Below are 23236 nucleotides of genomic sequence, written 5' to 3' on the forward strand. Positions count from 1 at the left end.
CAATTTCAGCTAGATTATCTTACAGTAGAATTAATTTAAATCTAATTAGATTACCTACAAATGTGTTTTCATATGTAATAATCATGGACAAATTTTCCCTAAATTAGATGATGCACTCATCTTTTCTTCCCTAATAAACCAAAGGGTTTGTTAAAAATAGTTTGACATGTTCATGCTCAAGAGTGGATTACTTTCATAATAATTATTAAATCCATACCCCCAAAAAAACCAACTAATAACAAGCCCCGTACATTGTACGGGCCTAAAGACTAGTTAACATAAAGTTATCAACCACTTAAAGTGTATTATGTTGGGTTGAAACCGCTTATTAGGAAAACTAGCCATCCATCCCATAAGCTGCACACGGCACACCTAAAGACCACGAGGCTAAGAACTGGCAGCAACAAACAACATGTATTCAATGTTTAAGAACAATGGAGAATTTGCATAAGAAAAGTTGGAATAAGATTTCCTACAGTCACATGATGCAACAGATAAAATCTCACAAATTTATCAGTAGAAAGTTGTTTATTTGATTCCCAACATCATTTTACTTACAGATCGAAGATTGCAAAGTGCGATGCCAAAACTTGGAAACTGATGCAAAAATTTGTTGTCCAGACTTGGAGTATCTATTCCAAGAATGCATCACAAAATCAGGAAAATAAAATTGCACCTGCAATTATAATGCCCCGATATAAATCGCCTTATTGTCAAACTTAAACTATGACTTACCTGATAGCTTAAACAAGTTTGCCTTCCAAAGCTCACGACGTTCCCTGTTAACCCAATATTAGATGCAAAGCAAAGTTTTCTCAACAAACATTGTGAATGTGGGAAACAATTGTACATGAATAAAGCAAAAGGATAAAAAGAGAGATTAGAAAGAACAATGACACTCTTAACCTGTAACAATCTCGCAAGTCAAGGTCTGCAGATTGCAAGGAAAAACCAGCTTTCTTAAGCAGCACAGCAACATCCATCAGCACTTTCTCTGGAGGGATCTGAAAGAAAAAAGAGATGAGAACCATAAAATTGATATTGATGAATGATGATGGTTTACTAATTGATTGGAACGAACTCCCTCTAAACATACTCGCTTAACCATTGAGGTATGATATAAGCTTAAGGCATCACCAGCTCTTTCAAAAACATCAAACAGCACACGGGCATCCATAAGCATGGACTTGTACTGATGGTCAGAATCGACTTCAGAACCCAATCCATCAATTTCATTCGTAACGTGTTGTTGAATTGTCATCCCTATTTGACACAATCATAAAAGAAATTGTACATGACATATACGCAGCTAAACATACTGACAAAATGGCTAGAAAGTAAACATACCTGTCCAAGTTGGACGCATAACCTCCTCTCGAGCAACCAAAAGTAAAGCCGCCAACTGTTTCAATTTTCCATTATGAAGAAAGGTCCAAGCAATTTCATTGATTGACTCAGTATGGCAAGCTAGCAGCCTTGCAGAGTCCAAATTTTTTTTCTATGTTGAAGAAATAAACAGGACAATATTAGATACATCACAAGCCAGTATTCATCCAAACACACATACAGTCACAACATATGATAAGGAAACGAAATGTGTTGCAAGCTGGACACAATTCTCATATACTACCTCTGTTACATATTATTGCAACGATTAGACATTTTCCTCTCTAATTTATGTCAAATTGTTGCAAATAATATGTAACGAAGGTAATAAGTCATATTCATTTAGTAACAATAAGCTAATTATTTTCCAAACAGCAAAAACAAAAGACCAACCGATTCCCAGGAGCAAAGTAATATTATAAGTTTGAAGATAGAATCGCCTTCAGACCACGATTGTAGAGGCAAATCCATTTCACAACTGCAGGAAGAGCACAAGAGATCAGAAACGCGTGATCATAAAATTGAAATTGGATGACTAAATTAGGAGGTTGGTACCTAGAATGATCAAGTAAAAGGTAAAGTGGAGTCCCATAATTTTGAAGAAAACCTACATCACGCTTAATGTTGCATTCCACAATAGCACCTCGCTCGAGCATTATGCTAATAACATCAGGGTCAGGGAAGAAACATGAAACTGTATGAATACTTCTAGCCCAGCCCTTGAGTTGAGGGATTTGTTCGCACGCCTCCTCATTGACCATTGTAGTCAAACATTTTTTGGATGAGCTTCTTGCACAAATAGACACCAAATAATCTCCTATAATTTCTGGATGCGCACGAAGAAACTCCACGAAACTTTCTTTGTCATCGCGGTCAAGTATGCATACCAATTCATCCAAAACCTTTTCATGATCCATCTCGATTGACATCTGGAAAGAGAATCAAAAGTAGTAGCAAATCAAGAATCAACAAAGCTATAAGATTTTTCCCTCCAAATCTATTTTTCGTCACCTAAATTCTTATACCAAAAGAAAAGAAAAGAAATTTGATATTCAACAGTGTCTATTTCACACCCATATTATAGTTATCTACACAGCCAAACTCTCGTGGATTTTTCAACAAACAAACACCTTATAAAATCAATAAAAAATATATTCAAATGCAGTAATTAGCATACGAAAATATAATAATTAGAGAAAAATGAATTGAATTTGAAGCATTTAATACTAACCCTAGGTTCATCTACAAGACAAGGTATTTGAAAGAGAAAATGAGAAAGAGTAAAGAAAAGAAAAAGATTTTACCTTTGATAACCCTAAGTTGTTGAATTTTAATTTTTTTTTCAATTTTTCTGAATATTTTTTTTTGGAGTTTTTTGGTTGATGGGTTGTTTTTTTTGATGTGTTTATTGATCTGGTTTGTTGATAATTTTTGTGTGTTTTGGGTTGATTTTTTGTGGGTTTTTATGTTGTTGTTGCATCAGATTTGGTGAAATTTTGGTGATTGTAGTGTGTTTTAGATATTTGGGTTAGCATTGGATTTTATGTTGCTGAACTAAAGTTGACATCTTCTTGTTAATTGATCTGAATTTTGTTGTCGTTTTTAAAAAAGTTGTGTTATTTTGGAGATTTGCTTGGAGTAAAATGAAATTGAATTTATAAAACCCTAACCCCTTTCTTCCTTAAGCCCCCTCTTTCTTCTTGCTCCTTCCCGCAGTCCTCTTTCTCTCTCTTCTTCTCCAAACATGCCGAAATCCAAAAGAAATCGCGCAGGTATTCTCTTCCTCCTTTTCTCCTTAGCTTTTCGTATTTTTTCCTCTTTATTATGTTCTTCTGTTAACTTTTAATATAATTTTCAATATATAAAGAATTTATATGTACTGCTATGCTGTGAAGAATTGAAGATATAGAATAATTATAGCTCACTCTTTCATCTGATATAATTTATGCAATTGTTAGTTCTACCAGCTGTAGTTATTTCATCTTTTTTTTCTATATTTTGTTTTCAAATTTTTATGGGATTTTTGGTGTTTTTAATCAGTGAATCGTATAATTGCTCAATATTTGATTTTGGGTATGTTAAATTTATTATCTTCAATTTTGAAGTGGTTCAGAGAGTGATTACAGAGAAAATGATGGGTTTTTGGTGAATTTGATTATGAAAATAAATTGAAAATGCAGTGACCTTGTAAAGACAAAAAAGAAGGGAAGAGAGCTTAAGGAGGTGATTTCTAACTCTATAAGGGAAGCAGCAGAGAAGTTCCTCTCTGTTTACGTCTTTGCTTTCGAGAACATGAGGAATGTTAAATTCAAACAGTTCAGAGATTCTATCAAGTCCTCTGGCAGGTGATTGTTATTGGCAACCGCCTTTTTTTTCGTATGAGTACTTGTTATGCAATTTGATGTTATTTTATTTCGATGTTTGATGTATATAGGGGTGAAAGATTGAATTTTGATACATTTTATGTACTTTACTTAATGGTTGACTGGTCTTTTCAATGGTATTTAGGGGCGAAAGATTGAATTTTTGTTACATGTAATGTACTTTACTTATTGGCTGAGTAGTCTTTTCAATGGTTACGCTGTGTAATGATCACAGTTGAATGAGCATTGTAGTTTTTTAGTAGGGACTAATTGACATGGTTGTGGCCTTGTGGGATTGTTTGTATTACAACGTGTAGCTAGGTTTCTAAATTTTATTTCATCGAGAATCATATGAAGCAATATTACTTCTAATAGTCATGCATCTTGCTGGTTGTTCTATGTGTTGGTTATGACTTAGTGATCAATTTCTGCCATTCGCAATTTCTGATTCTTTCTTGGATCGAACAAAGTCATGCAGATTGCTTTAGGTCGTTCTGCTTCTGATGAGATTAAATCTGGTCTTCATAAAATTTCAAAGGTAATGATCTGCTTATTATATGTCAATTACATTTCTTGGTCAACTTTTGATCTTGTTTCATTTCTTCTTTGTTTGCTTCCTGTTTTTGCATTTTTTGCGTGGAGAGACCGGTCTTTTCTTTACAGACATGTCAGAGGAAGAGGTCAAAAAGTATGCATGAGAAATTGTTCTTAAGTTGTCTCTGTCATTGTTTACTACCTTCGCATTTCATGTATCTATTAGGGCAATGTTGAGGGGACAAGCTGATTTTCTTTCCCTTTTTTCGGGTGATAAAAGACTGTCTGAAGATGGAATTCTTGCTTCAATGTTTGCATTGTGTAGTAATTGAAAGTAGTACATGGCTTTCTAAAGTTATTGTGTCAATGCTCCTCTAAATGTTGCTATTTGTGGCTTCATCTGCAGAATATTTGAAGAGTTTGAAGTTTTTGATTTTGCAAGGACGGGATGTCTCACTACCGAGAAGGTTAGTTTTTATATTGTATAAAGTAACTGTTTCTCAGTCTTAAGATTATTCTGCCAGGACTGCCACATTGCTGGGTTATGTATATGCAAATGATATTATTTTCTTGTTTGGAGGGAAAAAGAATATTTTTGAGGCTAAAAAACTTCTGTGCATCATTCATCATTTATCCTTAAGCTTGGTGGTGTGCCTAAGCAGTGGAGTCTGTCCTCACTGGTCGAAACATTTACTTGCTAACAAGTACATAATTGGTACCTCTTGCTTTACTAATTATTGGTTATGCCTCCCTTGTAGCTCTCTTCAATGTTGATGGTGTCTTGAACTTAAGTTGATTCTTTAATTGCCTATTTTATATGCTCCAATTTCTTCTTGTTGATAAATGTTCACCAGAAACTTTCCTCATCAGTTCTTAATTTTCATTTTGTGTTTAAATTTTTTAATTATTTGTATGATTCTAAGATAGATGATTTTCATTATTTTGAGACATGAATGCAGCAAGCCAGCAACTTGCATTTTCTCATGGAGAATTTTATTAGACTTATTAGATCATACCCAAATTTAGGTTATTTGCCCATTCCCTGTCAGTTGTGGGAACTTAGCTACTTTTCTTCATATTCATACAATTTTTCCTTTATTGCAGATATAATAATTTGAATTGTACTGTATTTCTTGAGTCAGAACCTCAGTTTTTCACTGCACAACTACAACAATTATCGTTATTTGCGAGTATCACTTCTGAAAAAGTATTGTTGTGGAACTTCCAGTCGTAACAGATTTTGCTGTTAGCCATAGTATGTGCCTTGTCTCTTCCTTAATTAGCGCTAGAAATGAGATCCAGTTAAGATTACTCTGTGTCATGAGTAACCTATTAAAGGATCACTAAAATACAAAGTTAAGTGATACAAAATAGTTGCAAACACGATGCTTACATTGGTTTTCAACCATTAATCTGTATTATGAAAGTGTATAGAAAAATTAACTAGGGGGTTGCCAATCCTAATTTCTTGTAAGGCTATATCCCAGTCTATTTTAAATTTAAGTTTCAGTATGAAGCCTAAATCTGCCAGTTGTGAGTCAAGGTTTCTGTGTGATTTCTTGATGTCTAATATGATGTTTAAAAGCTACCTCATTTGCCTTTTCACATCTGTGCTAAGACATGTTCTAAGTTTCTAGAAAATTGATTTACACATGGATTGAGTTCTGTGTTTGTATACCACCGTGATATTTGTCACCTCAGATAATTACTCTTCATTCTGACCATCAATTATTTTCGTGTGTTACGACTGTGGCTCTAATTGTCCCCATTTAATCTTTTGGCTGTTTTATGTGCTTTATAAAAGTGAAGATTTGCTAACTAGAGATTGTATTGGATATTTGTATGCAGCTCTTGAAGCCTAAAAAGATAAGACTAGGAAATTGGGAAGCGGATCCTCTTTCAAAGGCCCAGTTATGGTATGCAGCAACTGATGCATTTGCTTCTTGGTACCTCCATGAGGTAAGTAAAGTCAATTTGTTTCTCTTGTATTGGCACTTGCAAATTAATCGTCTTAATATTCTGTGTTTCCCTTTGCATTAGGTCCGTCAGATTTACCAGAGAACCAGAAAGAGAACTAAATTCTGGAATTATAACTTATGACTGAGGACTGTTGGAAGTGAGCAGGTTGTCTGTTCAAACCTGAATCAAGATGCTCACCCAGGTCTTAGCTGAATTTACTCTCTCACTCTCTCTCTATATATATCAGTAGTATTTTACACAAGTGCAGTAATTTATTTGTCCCAGAAGGACTGGCCCCTGCAAGAACCAACGGTGAACCCACCCATCTCATAGGCAAACCGCAACCCAACTTTTAATTTTTGAAACCACTAACCCTATTTTGAAGCCAGGAGAGATGAAAAATCGAAATTTTAACTTCGAGGTTGGGAGGTTTGAGCTCCCACACAATTCCCATATTTATCAGCATTATCAGTATCATTTGACCTACAGTCTGAATCTTGTTACGAATGTATCAGTTAGTCATGAAATATCTGTAACAAACGAGCAATTAATATCATATCACCGGGGAGTGATCGCTCCCTCTGAAGGGATTGTAAAACACATCCCATGTTTGCATCAATAACTCACTTTGTTTTAATTCAATGTATGTGTAACAAAGCAACGACAAGTAACCTCTCAAGCGCAACAAACGCACCCTGTAATACCTACTTAGCCAATTCATCGATGGCAATTCCTTTATTTCCTCATTAACCAAATCAAACCCAACAATATGATTGTTTATAAAAGTGCAAAAGTATATATTATCATGGACTAAAAGTGTGTTCCCAAGCACAATCAATTGGAAATGCTTATCTAAATTACTGATTCTTCTCCAAGTCCTAGAACTCAAAGATAACACATGAAAATGAACATAGAAATCTCCAGGAGACGAAAACAAGCCGAAAATCATGTAATCATGTAATGGATCATAATATAACTCAACACCCTTAATGCATAGCCTTATCGTGACCTACAGGAATCATGATTTTACGAGAACTACGAGTAGCAGGATTCCAAACGAAAAAGAATTTAGGGTCTTTCCTCACATAAAAACACACCAAACCATGACAAGAACCCACTAATTCCATAAATCTAATCGGGTCATCTTCATCACACCCATTATCAAATACCAATTGAACAAATTCATTGACATTGCAATTATCTTCATTATAATCTAATAAGAAGAATTCTTTCTTCCATTCACGATTGTTTTCTGTAAGTATGAGGAATTTTGAATGAGAAGAGGAGAATTTGAGGTTGGATTTTTAAACAACAGCTAACGATTCGAGCATTCGTCGTAAGCTTCGTGTTGAGCATTCTTTTTACATTCATTGTAATGAAACTCAACCTTACAACCGGTATTATACCATCGTTGAATGTTTCGGCTGGATTGTTGGGTTTCTTCTTTGTTAAGACGTGGACAAAATTGCTTGAGAAATCTGGTTATCTTAAACAACCTTTTACTCGTCAAGAGAATACTGTTATTCAGACTTGTGTTGTTGCATCCTCCGGTATCGCCTTTTCTGGTGAGTTCTTCAATTTTTACCGGCGTAAATTGTTCTTGAGTAATTCTGATTTTTATTGGTTTGATATTAATTAATTACGTTTGTTAACTTAATGGCTGATTGGTTTGATGCAATTTCTCAATTAGTCCTTAATTCTTTTTTAATTATGTATAAATTTCAATTCAAATGGTATCTAATAATTTAGTGATAATTATGTACAAAGATTGTTTTAGTAGAAATTCATCATTGATTGATGAGCGCGTTTTCTGTGTGATTGGGTACTTATTTTATTAATCGGTCGGACAGGGATTACTTATTCAAGAGTTAGGCCCCGTTCACTTCACCTTATTTTTGCTGAACAGAAATTATTTTTAGTGAACTAAAATTATTATTTTTGAAACAGAACTAAAAAGCTTAAATTATTTTTACTAAACTGAAATTATTTTTGCTGAACTGAAATTATTTTTGTTGAATCTCTATTATATTTCTTCTTTACATTTACTGATTTTTACTGAACTGAAATTATTTTTACTGAACAAAAATTATTTTTGTTGAACTGAGATTATTTTTACTGAATATTATATTTTTAAAGTGAAGTGAACAGACCTTAATCGATCAGAGATTAATTGATCAACCACATATAAATATTTGTATTGGTCTTTAATTAGTCTCCTTTTGAATATTAATTTTTAATAATTTTTCAATATTTATGGAGGGAACATATAATAAGAAAAATTAAAATTAATATCAAGAAGGATTATTTATGTTTTGAAATAATGTTCATTTTTTGTGTGGTTTGCTGAGATAACTGATCCTATGATATGACGGGTCAACTCATCAAGAATACTCTTTGTAAAGACCAAAGAGAATAATTTTTGTAGTTAATTTCTTATATTAACGATTGAGAATGTATGAAGGGAAAATATTAGGGGCCATAAACCTCAAAATGTCCCCAAATATTGAACATTATACCTAAGTATGGTCAAATACATTTTGTTCAACATTGTACACCAAGAAATCAATTAATGCGTTCAAACAAGGATTGAAGGACATTTTCTATGAATTTAAAACATGAGTTGAAGATTAATCTACTTCATTTTGTATGGATTTTAATTTGTAACGTATGGACTATGGAGTGTTTGGGAGTCTTGTGTTTGTTGGAATTTTCCAAAATTGACTATTACACTCACATAACTACATAAGGACTTGGATTAAGTTTTGTTGTCATACCTTATTGTGCCATTAATGACACCGCGTGATTTAGGTGTTTCCATCATAAGAAGGATCATCGCGTACTCATTTTCCTCTTTTAAATGAGTATCAAATCTTTTTTTCAATTTAAGTATAGTAAATTTCTATTTAGAAATAATTTGATTTCGTACGGAATAAGCAATTCCATATGGAGTTTTTGGTTTTAGCCATGTACAGTGCACCATTTGTTGTATTTTCCAATTATTTACTCATGTTTGATTATGGGCATATATTTTCTTATTGCCAAAATAAGCAATTTGTTGGGGACTTTCAAACCTTGAGTTTAAAATTTTACGTATTAAAGTGTAATTAAAGTTTTTGTTTTTGTAAATTGGAAGTAAGTTTTTCAATTACTTTCATCTAAACCGGGTTTGCTTTGATATAACTCATTAACACCCTAAAATACAAGAGTTAAGCTTATCTTACAGCTTTTGCTCTCTTAAAAGAATATTGAAATTACCAAAAAAAAAAAAAACAAAAACGTGTACCAAAATTATTCTTTCTAATTGGATTTCAGTATTTCACAGTTCACAGTTGTTTTCCATTGTATAATGATACGCCAATAAATTTGAGATGGTATGCAACTATGTCATCAGTCAATTAAAGAGATTTTTAATATACCAAACCAAACCACAAAAAAAAATAAAAAAAAATAAAAAAAAAATAAAAATTAAAAAATTAAAAAAAAAATTAAAAAAAAATAAAATAAATAAATAACTAAAGTAGATTATTAAATAGTTTTAGTAGGAAAAATGTGGAATGAATTCAATATGCAAATAAACAATAATTGATTTCATTTTGTTTTTATTTTTTTGTTAAGAGGCTATAGCCAAGCTGAATATATTGAACTAGAAGTAGCAACAAATGTGAAATCGACCAGCAAGTATGGAATCCAAATCTTCTATGACATGATTTATTTCACTTATGTAATCATGTATTATTACACTTTGGATAATTACGACGGAACATCATAATTATATCAACCAATAAACCAATTAGAAAAATAAAGTAACACACTGGACGTGCACACGAACATGGCTCTAAATTATGTAGCCTCACAAAGTCAGTGTAGAATTATTATGTAACACTTCCAAACAACGTATATTAGCGTCTCACTTTGACAATAATAGTGTAACGATCTATAATGTTACTCTTATAGTCTTATTGACCTATAGTTTTGGGATGAACTCTTACTTGATCTGGTGGAATGAACTCTCTCTCAACTTGCTTGTGTCGAGGGGTTGAACTCTATTAGACTAGTCATTATACTGGTGTTACACTATATTAGACTAGTCATTGTACAATTAGATTGATTATGCATAAATGATTTCGCCTTTTACTTGTATGTGTAAATTAAACTATGTAATCAAGGAATAAATTATTGATATTGAGCAGGAGGTGCGGCAAGTTACGTTCTTGGGATGAGTGATAGAATTGCAAAGTTGGGAGATGGCTCTTTACATGACACCAAGAATCCTTCTCTTGGATGGATGATTGGCTTCATCTTTATTGTTAGCTTTATTGGACTTCTTTCTGTTGTTCCCCTTCGTAAGGTACGTATTCAATTTTATTAACGAACACTTTGTTTGAATAGAAGTAAATGGACCAAAAGAGGGGAAGGAGGAGAGCTGAGTTCCTTTGTTTGGTTAAAGAGGAGGGAGAGCGAGGAGGGAGAAGTTCCTTGAATTCCCTCCCTCGCTCTCTAGTAGATACCATCCCTTCAAAATTGGAGTGATTTGGAGGGAAATCAGAGCTCCATATTTCCTATCCTATCTCTTTCCCTTTTAAAATACGTTTATTTATTTCATTAAAAGTATATTTATTTTTTGACGGATTTATAAAAAAAGAATGGAGTCAATACTTGATTTAATTCGTGATTGTATCGTATCATATTGCACATAATAATCTATATATGCTTTAAAACATGGATGCTTAGATTATGATTATCGACTACAAACTCATTTACCCAAGTGGGACTGCTACTGCTCATCTCATCAATAGCTTTCACACTCCAGAAGGTGCCATTATAGCCAAGTAAGCTTTACATTCTTATTAGCTTGAATACTTGATTCCATTGTAATTCATTAATGGGGTGAATCGAATCGAATCGAGTCGAGTCATTCTGATATTGGCTAACATTTGTTCTTTAACTTGTTATTTTCTAACTATAGGAAAAAGGTGAAGATTTTAGGCAAATTCTTCTCTTTCAGCTTCTTGTGGGGTTTCTTCCAATGGTTCTTTGCAGGAGGTGATGATTGCGGATTTGTGAATTTCCCAACTTTTGGCCTAAAAGCCTATGATCAAAAGTATGTGTTACATGAAAATCTTCTACTATTTATTTAGTTTTCATGCTAAACTGATAAATGTCATGTTTACTAGCCTCCCTTACAGCTATTATACATACCTTACATGAACAGATCAATTTAGTTTTGAGAGAAGACCGTCCTAACTACAATGTATGTACTGCAGGTTTTACTTCGATTTTTCTGCAACGTATGTTGGTGTGGGTATGATATGCCCTTACATTGTTAACATATCTTTGCTACTCGGAGCAATTATATCATATGGTATCATGTGGCCTCTTATAGCGAAACAAAAAGGACATTGGTTCGACGACACCCTTGCAGACAGCAGCCTTCATGGCTTGCAGGGCTACAAGGTATAAAGTTTATGTTTGATTATTGTATTTTCAATGAGAATTGATGATAAACAAAAAATAATTTATAATATCTAATCTTTTGATTGCAGATTTTTATTGCAATAGCCATAATTTTGGCTGATGGACTATACAATTTTGTTAAAATCTTCTATAGATCAATGTCAGGCTTGTACAAGCAGTACAAGGCAAAGAACTCCGGCGCAATCCTCCCCTCTAACGAACATAAGACCCCTGAAGTCTCCCCTGAATCATTCGATGACCAACGAAGAACTCAATATTTCCTCAAGGACAGCATCCCAAATTGGTTTGCAGCAGCTGGTTACGTTGCCATTGCTATAATTGCCATGAGTGCACTTCCAAAGATCATCCATCCACTCAAGTGGTACCATATCTTAGTCATGTACATTGTTGCACCAATTTTAGCTTTTTGTAACGCATATGGTTGTGGCCTAACTGACTGGTCCTTGGCATCTACTTACGGAAAGTTAGCAATCTTCACGATTGGTGGATGGGCCGGTGCTTCTCATGGTGGGATTGTTGCAGGGCTCGCGGCCTGTGGTGTTATGATGAATATCGTCTCAACAGCATCAGACCTTACACAAGACTTTAAAACAGGTTACATGACACTAGCCTCACCTCGATCAATGTTTGTGAGCCAAATAGCAGGGACTGCAATGGGCTGTATCATATCACCGTGTGTCTTCTGGATTTTCTACATGGCTTACCCTGATCTTGGATTGCCAAAGACCACATATCCGGCACCATTTGCATCCTTATATCGAAACATAGCTCTTCTTGGAGTTGAAGGAGTGAGTTCGTTGCCTAAACATTGTCTCTTGCTATGCATAATATTTTTCGTTGTTGCAATTGTTATAAATGGACTAAAAGACGTGGTAGGTGAGAAATACTCGAAGTTTATACCAATTCCGATGGCCATGGCTATACCATTCTACATTGGAGGCTACTTTGCTATTGACATGTGTGTTGGTAGCTTGATACTCTTCGTGTGGGAGTACAACAATAAGGCTAAGGCTGATATGTTCGCGCCTGCAGTTGCTTCCGGGTTGATTTGTGGTGATGGTATATGGAGTTTGCCTAGTGAAATACTTGCTTTGGCTGGTGTAAATCCTCCACTCTGCATGAAGTTCGAATCTAGCAAATCTAGCTAAGTTGGAAGAAATCAAGCTAATGATATGAACATAGACTATTAGTGTGTGGATTTAATTTCCTAGTGACGCAAAAATTGTATATTTGGGTTGCTATTTTATTGTTAATGCATGAATCCAGTACAATTCAACAATATCGTCCCTACCTTTTCTTCCCTATATTAATAAAGATCGATCATAGGTGAATTTTCATACAATTTTGTAAGAAACATGTGAAAAGGGAGAAAATTAGAGCCTAAAAAAAAATTGCTAATTTTACAGCAGTTACAAGGTAAAGATACTATGTAGAAGCTTAAATATGAAATTCATACAATAAAAATACTTTTAGCATAGATCCATATTGGCCAACTACAACATAAAGTTAAAGATACAACTAGAAATAAGGGTAAATTTATAGCTATATCTCCACAGTTTTTATCATTATTGGCGTTCAAACCATTAAACACTTGGAAACCCTTAAAAAGCTAGTAGTTAGCTACACAAGCACCACTTTAAAGTAGAATAAAATTACTATCACAGATATCTGATCCCTCTCCTCAGCTTCAATGCAACATAAGCCAGGTAATTCTTACGAGGTAAGTTTGAACCAGCTGCTGTGCTAAGCAACCGCGATGCTGGGACAGATGGACATAAGTTTAGAACTTCCCTTGAAGTGAGCCTAGCGAGCAAAGGATCCCAGTGGGCCTGACAACGCACAAGCTTTCAATTATGCATGACCAACAAAAGAAAAATGTAAAGGAAATTTGCAGAGGAGTTTTCCTCAAGACTTGACAGTTGACAACCATTTTTTTTTTTTTCGAATGTATGATTATCTATATTAGCATTTCACACAACAGTTAAGGGTTGGCAAAACAATCAGGCGGATCGATTTTGGGTCTGGTGATCTCAAGTTCAGGTGACTTTTGGTTTTAGCCATGACCCAGAATACTCGTCACAGTTCCTTTGTTGGTTGGATTAAGGGTGCATTCTCTATTTTGATTTTTGGCAAATTTATAGTGTTCAGATTTAATGTAAAAGTTCAAAAAGCATAATCTAATAGATAAAACATAAATGATAGTAATACTAGTAATAATCTATATCTATACTTAGTATTTAAAAACTCTAACCATGATACACACATGTCTTCATCCTATGTTCACTTCTCCAATCCAATGTGTCAAGTGTTCACTATTCTAATTCAATGTGCCACATGTTCACTATTCCAATCAAATGTGCCACATGTTCAATATTATTCTCTTTTCAATTCATATATTCATTTATTTATATATATATTCATATTAGTATTAAAAGGATTAAGAATTAAAAGTTAAAAATAAATAATATTAATACTACATTTTTTTTAAAACCAATAATAATAACAATACATAATAATATTAATATTATTATTTTTTGATACTACATTTTTTTAAAAACCAATAATAATAATAATAATAATAATAATAATAATAATAATAATAATAATAATAATAATAATACTAGTAATAACTTAGTATTTAAAAACTCTAACCATGATACACACATGTCTTCATTCTATGTTCACTTCTCCAATCCAATGTGTCAAGTGTTCGCTATTCTAATTCAATGTGCCACATGTTCACTATTCCAATCAAATGTGCCACATGTTCAATATTATTCTCTTTTCAATTCATATATTCATTTATTTATATATATATATTCATATTAGTATTAAAAGGATTAAGAATTAAAAGTTAAAAATAAATAATATTAATATTACATTTTTTTTAAAACCAATAATAATAACAATACATAATAATATTAATATTATTATTTTTTGATACTACATTTTTTTTAAAAACCAATAATAATAATAATAATAATACTAGTAATAACAATACATAAAAATATTAATCTTGTCGCACTAAAGCACCTTCCATATTCCATATTACAATCAATAATAATATGACCTTCCAGGCTTCCACCTGTTCAAGTTAGAATCATTTCCCTTTTTTATTTTTAAAATTTTTTATTTTGGTTTGAGACACATAATCAATTAATCATCTTCTACCTTTATTACCTTTTTATTACACATTAATGATTTATAATATGGAGTATCTGCAAACCCACAACTCTTCCTCTTCATAATCCCCTAGCTGCTGATCAATGTTCATCGGCAAATTGTACCCATAACTCTTCCTCTTCATCTCCCCTCTTCAATTCCCACAAATTAAATTTCTTAAATTATCATGTTTTCGGTTACAAATTTTGCCCACAATTATAATAATGGTAATGATGATTTTTGGGTATTTATTCACTAATCTCTCAATGCAATATTAACTCTCTACAACATAGTACCTCCATCATCAAATCTATATGCAGAAATACCTTCACATTTGGTGAGTTTCTATCATCTTGTGGTTTTTTTTTTTTTTTAAATAATTATTCTTATTATTCTGATTTTGTTGATTTGTTGAATTTATATATGACAACCTGCAATTAACAAGATTTATAAATTGTTGTTTGATTTTGTAGAGAGCTAGATGCAAATTGAAGGTTGTTGCAAGAGGTAAATCTCTTTGGCTACTTTAATCTACTATTTGGTCTAAGCTTCAACATATTTGGGGAATCAACATTTTTGGGGAATCAACATTGTGTAGTTGCATTAGCTTATCTGAATTTGGTTTGTTTTTCCTTCTCCGTATGTTACTTTCATAATCTATATTCCCAATAGATGTCGGTTTCGGCATAATTTGATTGATAGTGAGTCATAATTAATACGATTCAGGTTATAGTTTATCATGAGTTGTCCAACAATGACCAACCAAAGTATCCTTTCAATCTAAGTGTATAGCTGCAAAATTACGGCTTAACACCCACAATTAGTTGATGTAATATAAGATTGAAAAAAGAAAAACCCCACAAATTAAAGGAAAGGGCCTAATTATTGAATTGAAAACATGTGAAAAAATTATTAGATGAAAGTCAAGAACAATAAAAGGATTACCTTGATGAAAGAGGGAGATTAGATTAAGGAATTGAAAGTGTTAGTCCATGATACTATGAATTCTCTTTTCAGAATCATTATATTATTGAACTTTTGAGATTATATTGCTTTTGCTATTTTTTTTTTCACTTTCTCCTCTGTGAAATAAGTATGTGATACTCTTATTAAGAAATCTTCAATTTAGCAATATTGTACCCTACTCAGTAATTGTTGGTGTGTGATGCATAATCATGGAAATGGTATTTTTGAATTATTAAAGTTTCTTGGTTTAAAAAAGCCCCTTACTCATACCAATATTACTAATTCACAGGAAAGACGACAGCAACCCAGAAATAGAAGAGAGTCAACAGCAAAAATAGCAAAAAGAAAACAGAAATGCTGATGCTACACGACAAAGAATGACATCTCATTCTCATCTATCCCATGTAACCATAGTCACTTCAGACATATATTAAATAATAATATGATCTACAATTTAATGTAATATAGAGTGTTAATTTTATTTCCCAATTTCAGCTAGATTATCTTACAGTAGAATTAATTTAAATCTAATTAGATTACCTACAAATGTGTTTTCATATGTAATAATCATGGACAAATTTTCCCTAAATTAGATGATGCACTCATCTTTTCTTCCCTAATAAACCAAAGGGTTTGTTAAAAATAGTTTGACATGTTCATGCTCAAGAGTGGATTACTTTCATAATAATTATTAAATCCATACCCCCAAAAAAACCAACTAATAACAAGCCCCGTACATTGTACGGGCCTAAAGACTAGTTAACATAAAGTTATCAACCACTTAAAGTGTATTATGTTGGGTTGAAACCGCTTATTAGGAAAACTAGCCATCCATCCCATAAGCTGCACACGACACACCTAAAGACCACGAGGCTAAGAACTGGCAGCAACAAACAACATGTATTCAATGTTTAAGAACAATGGAGAATTTGCATAAGAAAAGTTGGAATAAGATTTCCTACAGTCACATGATGCAACAGATAAAATCTCACAAATTTATCAGTAGAAAGTTGTTTATTTGATTCCCAACATCATTTTACTTACAGATCGAAGATTGCAAAGTGCGATGCCAAAACTTGGAAACTGATGCAAAAATTTGTTGTCCAGACTTGGAGTATCTATTCCAAGAATGCATCACAAAATCAGGAAAATAAAATTGCACCTGCAATTATAATGCCCCGATATAAATCGCCTTATTGTCAAACTTAAACTATGACTTACCTGATAGCTTAAACAAGTTTGCCTTCCAAAGCTCACGACGTTCCCTGTTAACCCAATATTAGATGCAAAGCAAAGTTTTCTCAACAAACATTGTGAATGTGGGAAACAATTGTACATGAATAAAGCAAAAGGATAAAAAGAGAGATTAGAAAGAACAATGACACTCTTAACCTGTAACAATCTCGCAAGTCAAGGTCTGCAGATTGCAAGGAAAAACCAGCTTTCTTAAGCAGCACAGCAACATCCATCAGCACTTTCTCTGGAGGGATCTGAAAGAAAAAAGAGATGAGAACCATAAAATTGATATTGATGAATGATGATGGTTTACTAATTGATTGGAACGAACTCCCTCTAAACATACTCGCTTAACCATTGAGGTATGATATAAGCTTAAGGCATCACCAGCTCTTTCAAAAACATCAAACAGCACACGGGCATCCATAAGCATGGACTTGTACTGATGGTCAGAATCGACTTCAGAACCCAATCCATCAATTTCATTCGTAACGTGTTGTTGAATTGTCATCCCTATTTGACACAATCATAAAAGAAATTGTACATGACATATACGCAGCTAAACATACTGACAAAATGGCTAGAAAGTAAACATACCTGTCCAAGTTGGACGCATAACCTCCTCTCGAGCAACCAAAAGTAAAGCCGCCAACTGTTTCAATTTTCCATTATGAAGAAAGGTCCAAGCAATTTCATTGATTGACTCAGTATGGCAAGCTAGCAGCCTTGCAGAGTCCAAATTTTTTTTCTATGTTGAAGAAATAAACAGGACAATATTAGATACATCACAAGCCAGTATTCATCCAAACACACATACAGTCACAACATATGATAAGGAAACGAAATGTGTTGCAAGCTGGACACAATTCTCATATACTACCTCTGTTACATATTATTGCAACGATTAGACATTTTCCTCTCTAATTTATGTCAAATTGTTGCAAATAATATGTATTGAAGGTAATAAGTCATATTCATTTAGTAACAATAAGCTAATTATTTTCCAAACAGCAAAAACAAAAGACCAACCGATTCCCAGGAGCAAAGTAATATTATAAGTTTGAAGATAGAATCGCCTTCAGACCACGATTGTAGAGGCAAATCCCTTTCACAACTGCAGGAAGAGCACAAGAGATCAGAAACGCGTGATCATAAAATTGAAATTGGATGACTAAATTAGGAGGTTGGTACCTAAAATGATCAAGTAAAAGGTAAAGTGGAGTCCCATAATTTTGAAGAAAACCTACATCACGCTTAATGTTGCATTCCACAATAGCACCTCGCTCGAGCATTATGCTAATAACATCAGGGTCAGGGAAGAAACATGAAACTGTATGAATACTTCTAGCCCAGCCCTTGAGTTGAGGGAGTTGTTCGCACGCCTCCTCATTGACCATTGTAGTCAAACATTTTTTGGATGATCTTTTTGCACAAATAGACACCAAATATTCTCCTATAATTTCTGGATGCGCACGAAGAAACTCCACGAAACTTTCTTTGTCATCGCGGTCAAGTATGCATACCAATTCATCCAAAACCTTTTCATGATCCATCTCGATTGACATCTGGAAAGAGAATCAAAAGTAGTAGCAAATCAAGAATCAACAAAGCTATAAGATTTTTCCCTCCAAATCTATTTTTCGTCACCTAAATTCTTATACCAAAAGAAAAGAAAAGAAATTTGATATTCAACAGTGTCTATTTCACACCCATATTATAGTTATCTACACAGCCAAACTCTCGTGGATTTTTCAACAAACAAACACCTTATAAAATCAATAAAAAATATATTCAAATGCAGTAATTAGCATACGAAAATATAATAATTAGAGAAAAATGAATTGAATTTGAAGCATTTAATACTAACCCTAGGTTCATCTACAAGACAAGGTATTTGAAAGAGAAAATGAGAAAGAGTAAAGAAAAGAAAAAGATTTTACCTTTGATAACCCTAAGTTGTTGAATTTTAATTTTTTTTTCAATTTTTCTGAATATTTTTTTTTGGAGTTTTTTGGTTGATGGGTTGTTTTTTTGATGTGTTTATTGATCTGGTTTGTTGATAATTTTTGTGTGTTTTGGGTTGATTTTTTGTGGGTTTTTATGTTGTTGTTGCATCAGATTTGGTGAAATTTTGGTGATTGTAGTGTGTTTTAGATATTTGGGTTAGCATTGGATTTTATGTTGCTGAATTTAGTTCAAAGTTGACATCTTCTTGTTAATTGATCTGAATTTTGTTGTCGTTTTTAAAAAAGTTGTGTTATTTTGGAGATTTGCTTGGAGTAAAATGAAATTGAATTTATAAAACCCTAACCCCTTTCTTCCTTAAGCCCCCTCTTTCTTCTTGCTCCTTCCCGCAGTCCTCTTTCTCTCTCTTCTTCTCCAAACATGCCGAAATCCAAAAGAAATCGCGCAGGTATTCTCTTCCTCCTTTTCTCCTTAGCTTTTCGTATTTTTTCCTCTTTATTATGTTCTTCTGTTAACTTTTAATATAATTTTCAATATATAAAGAATTTATATGTACTGCTATGCTGTGAAGAATTGAAGATATAGAATAATTATAGCTCACTCTTTCATCTGATATAATTTATGCAATTGTTAGTTCTACCAGCTGTAGTTATTTCATCTTTTTTTTCTATATTTTGTTTTCAAATTTTTATGGGATTTTTGGTGTTTTTAATCAGTGAATCGTATAATTGCTCAATATTTGATTTTGGGTATGTTAAATTTATTATCTTCAATTTTGAAGTGGTTCAGAGAGTGATTACAGAGAAAATGATGGGTTTTTGGTGAATTTGATTATGAAAATAAATTGAAAATGCAGTGACCTTGTAAAGACAAAAAAGAAGGGAAGAGAGCTTAAGGAGGTGATTTCTAACTCTATAAGGGAAGCAGCAGAGAAGTTCCTCTCTGTTTACGTCTTTGCTTTCGAGAACATGAGGAATGTTAAATTCAAACAGTTCAGAGATTCTATCAAGTCCTCTGGCAGGTGATTGTTATTGGCAACCGCCTTTTTTTTCGTATGAGTACTTGTTATGCAATTTGATGTTATTTTATTTCGATGTTTGATGTATATAGGGGTGAAAGATTGAATTTTGATACATTTTATGTGACTTTACTTAATGGTTGACTGGTCTTTTCAATGGTATTTAGGGGCGAAAGATTGAATTTTTGTTACATGTAATGTACTTTACTTATTGGCTGAGTAGTCTTTTCAATGGTTACGCTGTGTAATGATCACAGTTGAATGAGCATTGTAGTTTTTTAGTAGGGACTAATTGACATGGTTGTGGCCTTGTGGGATTGTTTGTATTACAACGTGTAGCTAGGTTTCTAAATTTTATTTCATCGAGAATCATATGAAGCAATATTACTTCTAATAGTCATGCATCTTGCTGGTTGTTCTATGTGTTGGTTATGACTTAGTGATCAATTTCTGCCATTCGCAATTTCAGATTCTTTCTTGGATCGAACAAAGTCATGCAGATTGCTTTAGGTCGTTCTGCTTCTGATGAGATTAAATCTGGTCTTCATAAAATTTCAAAGGTAATGATCTGCTTATTATATGTCAATTACATTTCTTGGTCAACTTTTGATCTTGTTTCATTTCTTCTTTGTTTGCTTCCTGTTTTTGCATTTTTTGCGTGGAGAGACCGGTCTTTTCTTTACAGACATGTCAGAGGAAGAGGTCAAAAAGTATGCATGAGAAATTGTTCTTAAGTTGTCTCTGTCATTGTTTACTACCTTCGCATTTCATGTATCTATTAGGGCAATGTTGAGGGGACAAGCTGATTTTCTTTCCCTTTTTTCGGGTGATAAAAGACTGTCTGAAGATGGAATTCTTGCTTCAATGTTTGCATTGTGTAGTAATTGAAAGTAGTACATGGCTTTCTAAAGTTATTGTGTCAATGCTCCTCTAAATGTTGCTATTTGTGGCTTCATCTGCAGAATATTTGAAGAGTTTGAAGTTTTTGATTTTGCAAGGACGGGATGTCACTACCGAGAAGGTTAGTTTTTATATTGTATAAAGTAACTGTTTCTCAGTCTTAAGATTATTCTGCCAGGACTGCCACATTGCTGGGTTATGTATATGCAAATGATATTATTTTCTTGTTTGGAGGGAAAAAGAATATTTTTGAGGCTAAAAAACTTCTGTGCATCATTCATCATTTATCCTTAAGCTTGGTGGTGTGCCTAAGCAGTGGAGTCTGTCCTCACTGGTCGAAACATTTACTTGCTAACAAGTACATAATTGGTACCTCTTGCTTTACTAATTATTGGTTATGCCTCCCTTGTAGCTCTCTTCAATGTTGATGGTGTCTTGAACTTAAGTTGATTCTTTAATTGCCTATTTTATATGCTCCAATTTCTTCTTGTTGATAAATGTTCACCAGAAACTTTCCTCATCAGTTCTTAATTTTCATTTTGTGTTTAAATTTTTTAATTATTTGTATGATTCTAAGATAGATGATTTTCATTATTTTGAGACATGAATGCAGCAAGCCAGCAACTTGCATTTTCTCATGGAGAATTTTATTAGACTTATTAGATCATACCCAAATTTAGGTTATTTGCCCATTCCCTGTCAGTTGTGGGAACTTAGCTACTTTTCTTCATATTCATACAATTTTTCCTTTATTGCAGATATAATAATTTGAATTGTACTGTATTTCTTGAGTCAGAACCTCAGTTTTTCACTGCACAACTACAACAATTATCGTTATTTGCGAGTATCACTTCTGAAAAAGTATTGTTGTGGAACTTCCAGTCGTAACAGATTTTGCTGTTAGCCATAGTATGTGCCTTGTCTCTTCCTTAATTAGCGCTAGAAATGAGATCCAGTTAAGATTACTCTGTGTCATGAGTAACCTATTAAAGGATCACTAAAATACAAAGTTAAGTGATACAAAATAGTTGCAAACACGATGCTTACATTGGTTTTCAACCATTAATCTGTATTATGAAAGTGTATAGAAAAATTAACTAGGGGGTTGCCAATCCTAATTTCTTGTAAGGCTATATCCCAGTCTATTTTAAATTTAAGTTTCAGTATGAAGCCTAAATCTGCCAGTTGTGAGTCAAGGTTTCTGTGTGATTTCTTGATGTCTAATATGATGTTTAAAAGCTACCTCATTTGCCTTTTCACATCTGTGCTAAGACATGTTCTAAGTTTCTAGAAAATTGATTTACACATGGATTGAGTTCTGTGTTTGTATACCACCGTGATATTTGTCACCTCAGATAATTACTCTTCATTCTGACCATCAATTATTTTCGTGTGTTACGACTGTGGCTCTAATTGTCCCCATTTAATCTTTTGGCTGTTTTATGTGCTTTATAAAAGTGAAGATTTGCTAACTAGAGATTGTATTGGATATTTGTATGCAGCTCTTGAAGCCTAAAAAGATAAGACTAGGAAATTGGGAAGCGGATCCTCTTTCAAAGGCCCAGTTATGGTATGCAGCAACTGATGCATTTGCTTCTTGGTACCTCCATGAGGTAAGTAAAGTCAATTTGTTTCTCTTGTATTGGCACTTGCAAATTAATCGTCTTAATATTCTGTGTTTCCCTTTGCATTAGGTCCGTCAGATTTACCAGAGAACCAGAAAGAGAACTAAATTCTGGAATTATAACTTATGACTGAGGACTGTTGGAAGTGAGCAGGTTGTCTGTTCAAACCTGAATCAAGATGCTCACCCAGGTCTTAGCTGAATTTACTCTCTCACTCTCTCTCTATATATATCAGTAGTATTTTACACAAGTGCAGTAATTTATTTGTCCCAGAAGGACTGGCCCCTGCAAGAACCAACGGTGAACCCACCCATCTCATAGGCAAACCGCAACCCAACTTTTAATTTTTGAAACCACTAACCCTATTTTGAAGCCAGGAGAGATGAAAAATCGAAATTTTAACTTCGAGGTTGGGAGGTTTGAGCTCCCACACAATTCCCATATTTATCAGCATTATCAGTATCATTTGACCTACAGTCTGAATCTTGTTACGAATGTATCAGTTAGTCATGAAATATCTGTAATAAACGAGCAATTAATATCATATCACCGGGGAGTGATCGCTCCCTCTGAAGGGATTGTAAAACACATCCCATGTTTGCATCAATAACTCACTTTGTTTTAATTCAATGTATGTGTAACAAAGC

At 33.4% G+C, this 23236-nt stretch overlaps 3 protein-coding genes, 2 long non-coding RNA genes and 2 pseudogenes across 7 annotated transcripts; 5 read left to right on the top strand and 2 right to left on the bottom strand.

Moving 5' to 3' along the window:
* Positions 1-41: 41 nt before the first annotated feature.
* On the bottom strand, positions 42-2303 carry LOC145636010 (meiotic drive suppressor JIEYAO-like). Its single transcript, XM_081687446.1, has 7 exons — positions 1942-2303; positions 1780-1864; positions 1348-1498; positions 1097-1263; positions 907-1004; positions 736-779; positions 42-632 (listed from the first exon to the last, which is right to left on the bottom strand). The coding sequence occupies exons 1-7, from the start codon at positions 2301-2303 to the stop codon at positions 529-531; spliced, it is 1011 nt and encodes a 336-aa protein (XP_081543572.1). The 3' UTR covers positions 42-528.
* Positions 2304-2964: 661 nt separating this feature from the next.
* LOC145634620 (uncharacterized) lies at positions 2965-3918 on the top strand. The gene is made up of 2 exons (XR_014113448.1): positions 2965-3158; positions 3567-3918. It is a non-coding gene; the product is annotated as an uncharacterized LOC145634620 (long non-coding RNA).
* A 465-nt stretch (positions 3919-4383) lies between these two features.
* On the top strand, positions 4384-6864 carry LOC145634619 (uncharacterized). Its single transcript, XM_081686031.1, has 5 exons — positions 4384-4437; positions 4510-4593; positions 4690-4750; positions 6132-6242; positions 6324-6864. The coding sequence occupies exons 1-5, from the start codon at positions 4415-4417 to the stop codon at positions 6381-6383; spliced, it is 339 nt and encodes a 112-aa protein (XP_081542157.1). The 5' UTR covers positions 4384-4414; the 3' UTR covers positions 6384-6864.
* A 753-nt stretch (positions 6865-7617) lies between these two features.
* Positions 7618-12921, top strand: LOC145635870 (putative metal-nicotianamine transporter YSL7; annotated as a pseudogene).
* Positions 12922-13166: 245 nt separating this feature from the next.
* LOC145635874 (meiotic drive suppressor JIEYAO-like) lies at positions 13167-19152 on the bottom strand. Its single transcript, XM_081687245.1, has 9 exons — positions 19022-19152; positions 18273-18646; positions 18111-18195; positions 17679-17829; positions 17428-17594; positions 17238-17335; positions 17067-17110; positions 16890-16963; positions 13167-13546 (listed from the first exon to the last, which is right to left on the bottom strand). Exons 2-9 carry the CDS (start codon positions 18644-18646, stop codon positions 13376-13378), a joined length of 1164 nt encoding a protein of 387 aa, XP_081543371.1. The 5' UTR covers positions 19022-19152; the 3' UTR covers positions 13167-13375.
* Positions 19153-19307: 155 nt separating this feature from the next.
* LOC145635875 (uncharacterized) lies at positions 19308-21075 on the top strand (annotated as a pseudogene). The gene is made up of 4 exons (XR_014113921.1): positions 19308-19494; positions 19903-20067; positions 20534-20624; positions 21027-21075. The product of XR_014113921.1 is annotated as an uncharacterized LOC145635875 (transcript).
* A 21-nt stretch (positions 21076-21096) lies between these two features.
* Positions 21097-23106, top strand: LOC145635876 (uncharacterized). Of its 2 annotated transcripts, none has more exons than XR_014113923.1 (3): positions 21097-21322; positions 22467-22577; positions 22659-23106. It is a non-coding gene; the product is annotated as an uncharacterized LOC145635876 (long non-coding RNA). The 2 variants fall into 2 exon arrangements; XR_014113922.1 differs by lacking the exon at positions 21097-21322 and adding an exon at positions 21724-21873.
* Positions 23107-23236: the final 130 nt, after the last annotated feature.

The sequence above is a fragment of the Chenopodium album genome, chromosome 6, assembly GCF_948465745.1.
Source record: "Chenopodium album chromosome 6, dcCheAlbu1.1, whole genome shotgun sequence".
In the NCBI taxonomy this organism is placed as follows: Eukaryota; Viridiplantae; Streptophyta; class Magnoliopsida; order Caryophyllales; family Amaranthaceae; genus Chenopodium; species Chenopodium album.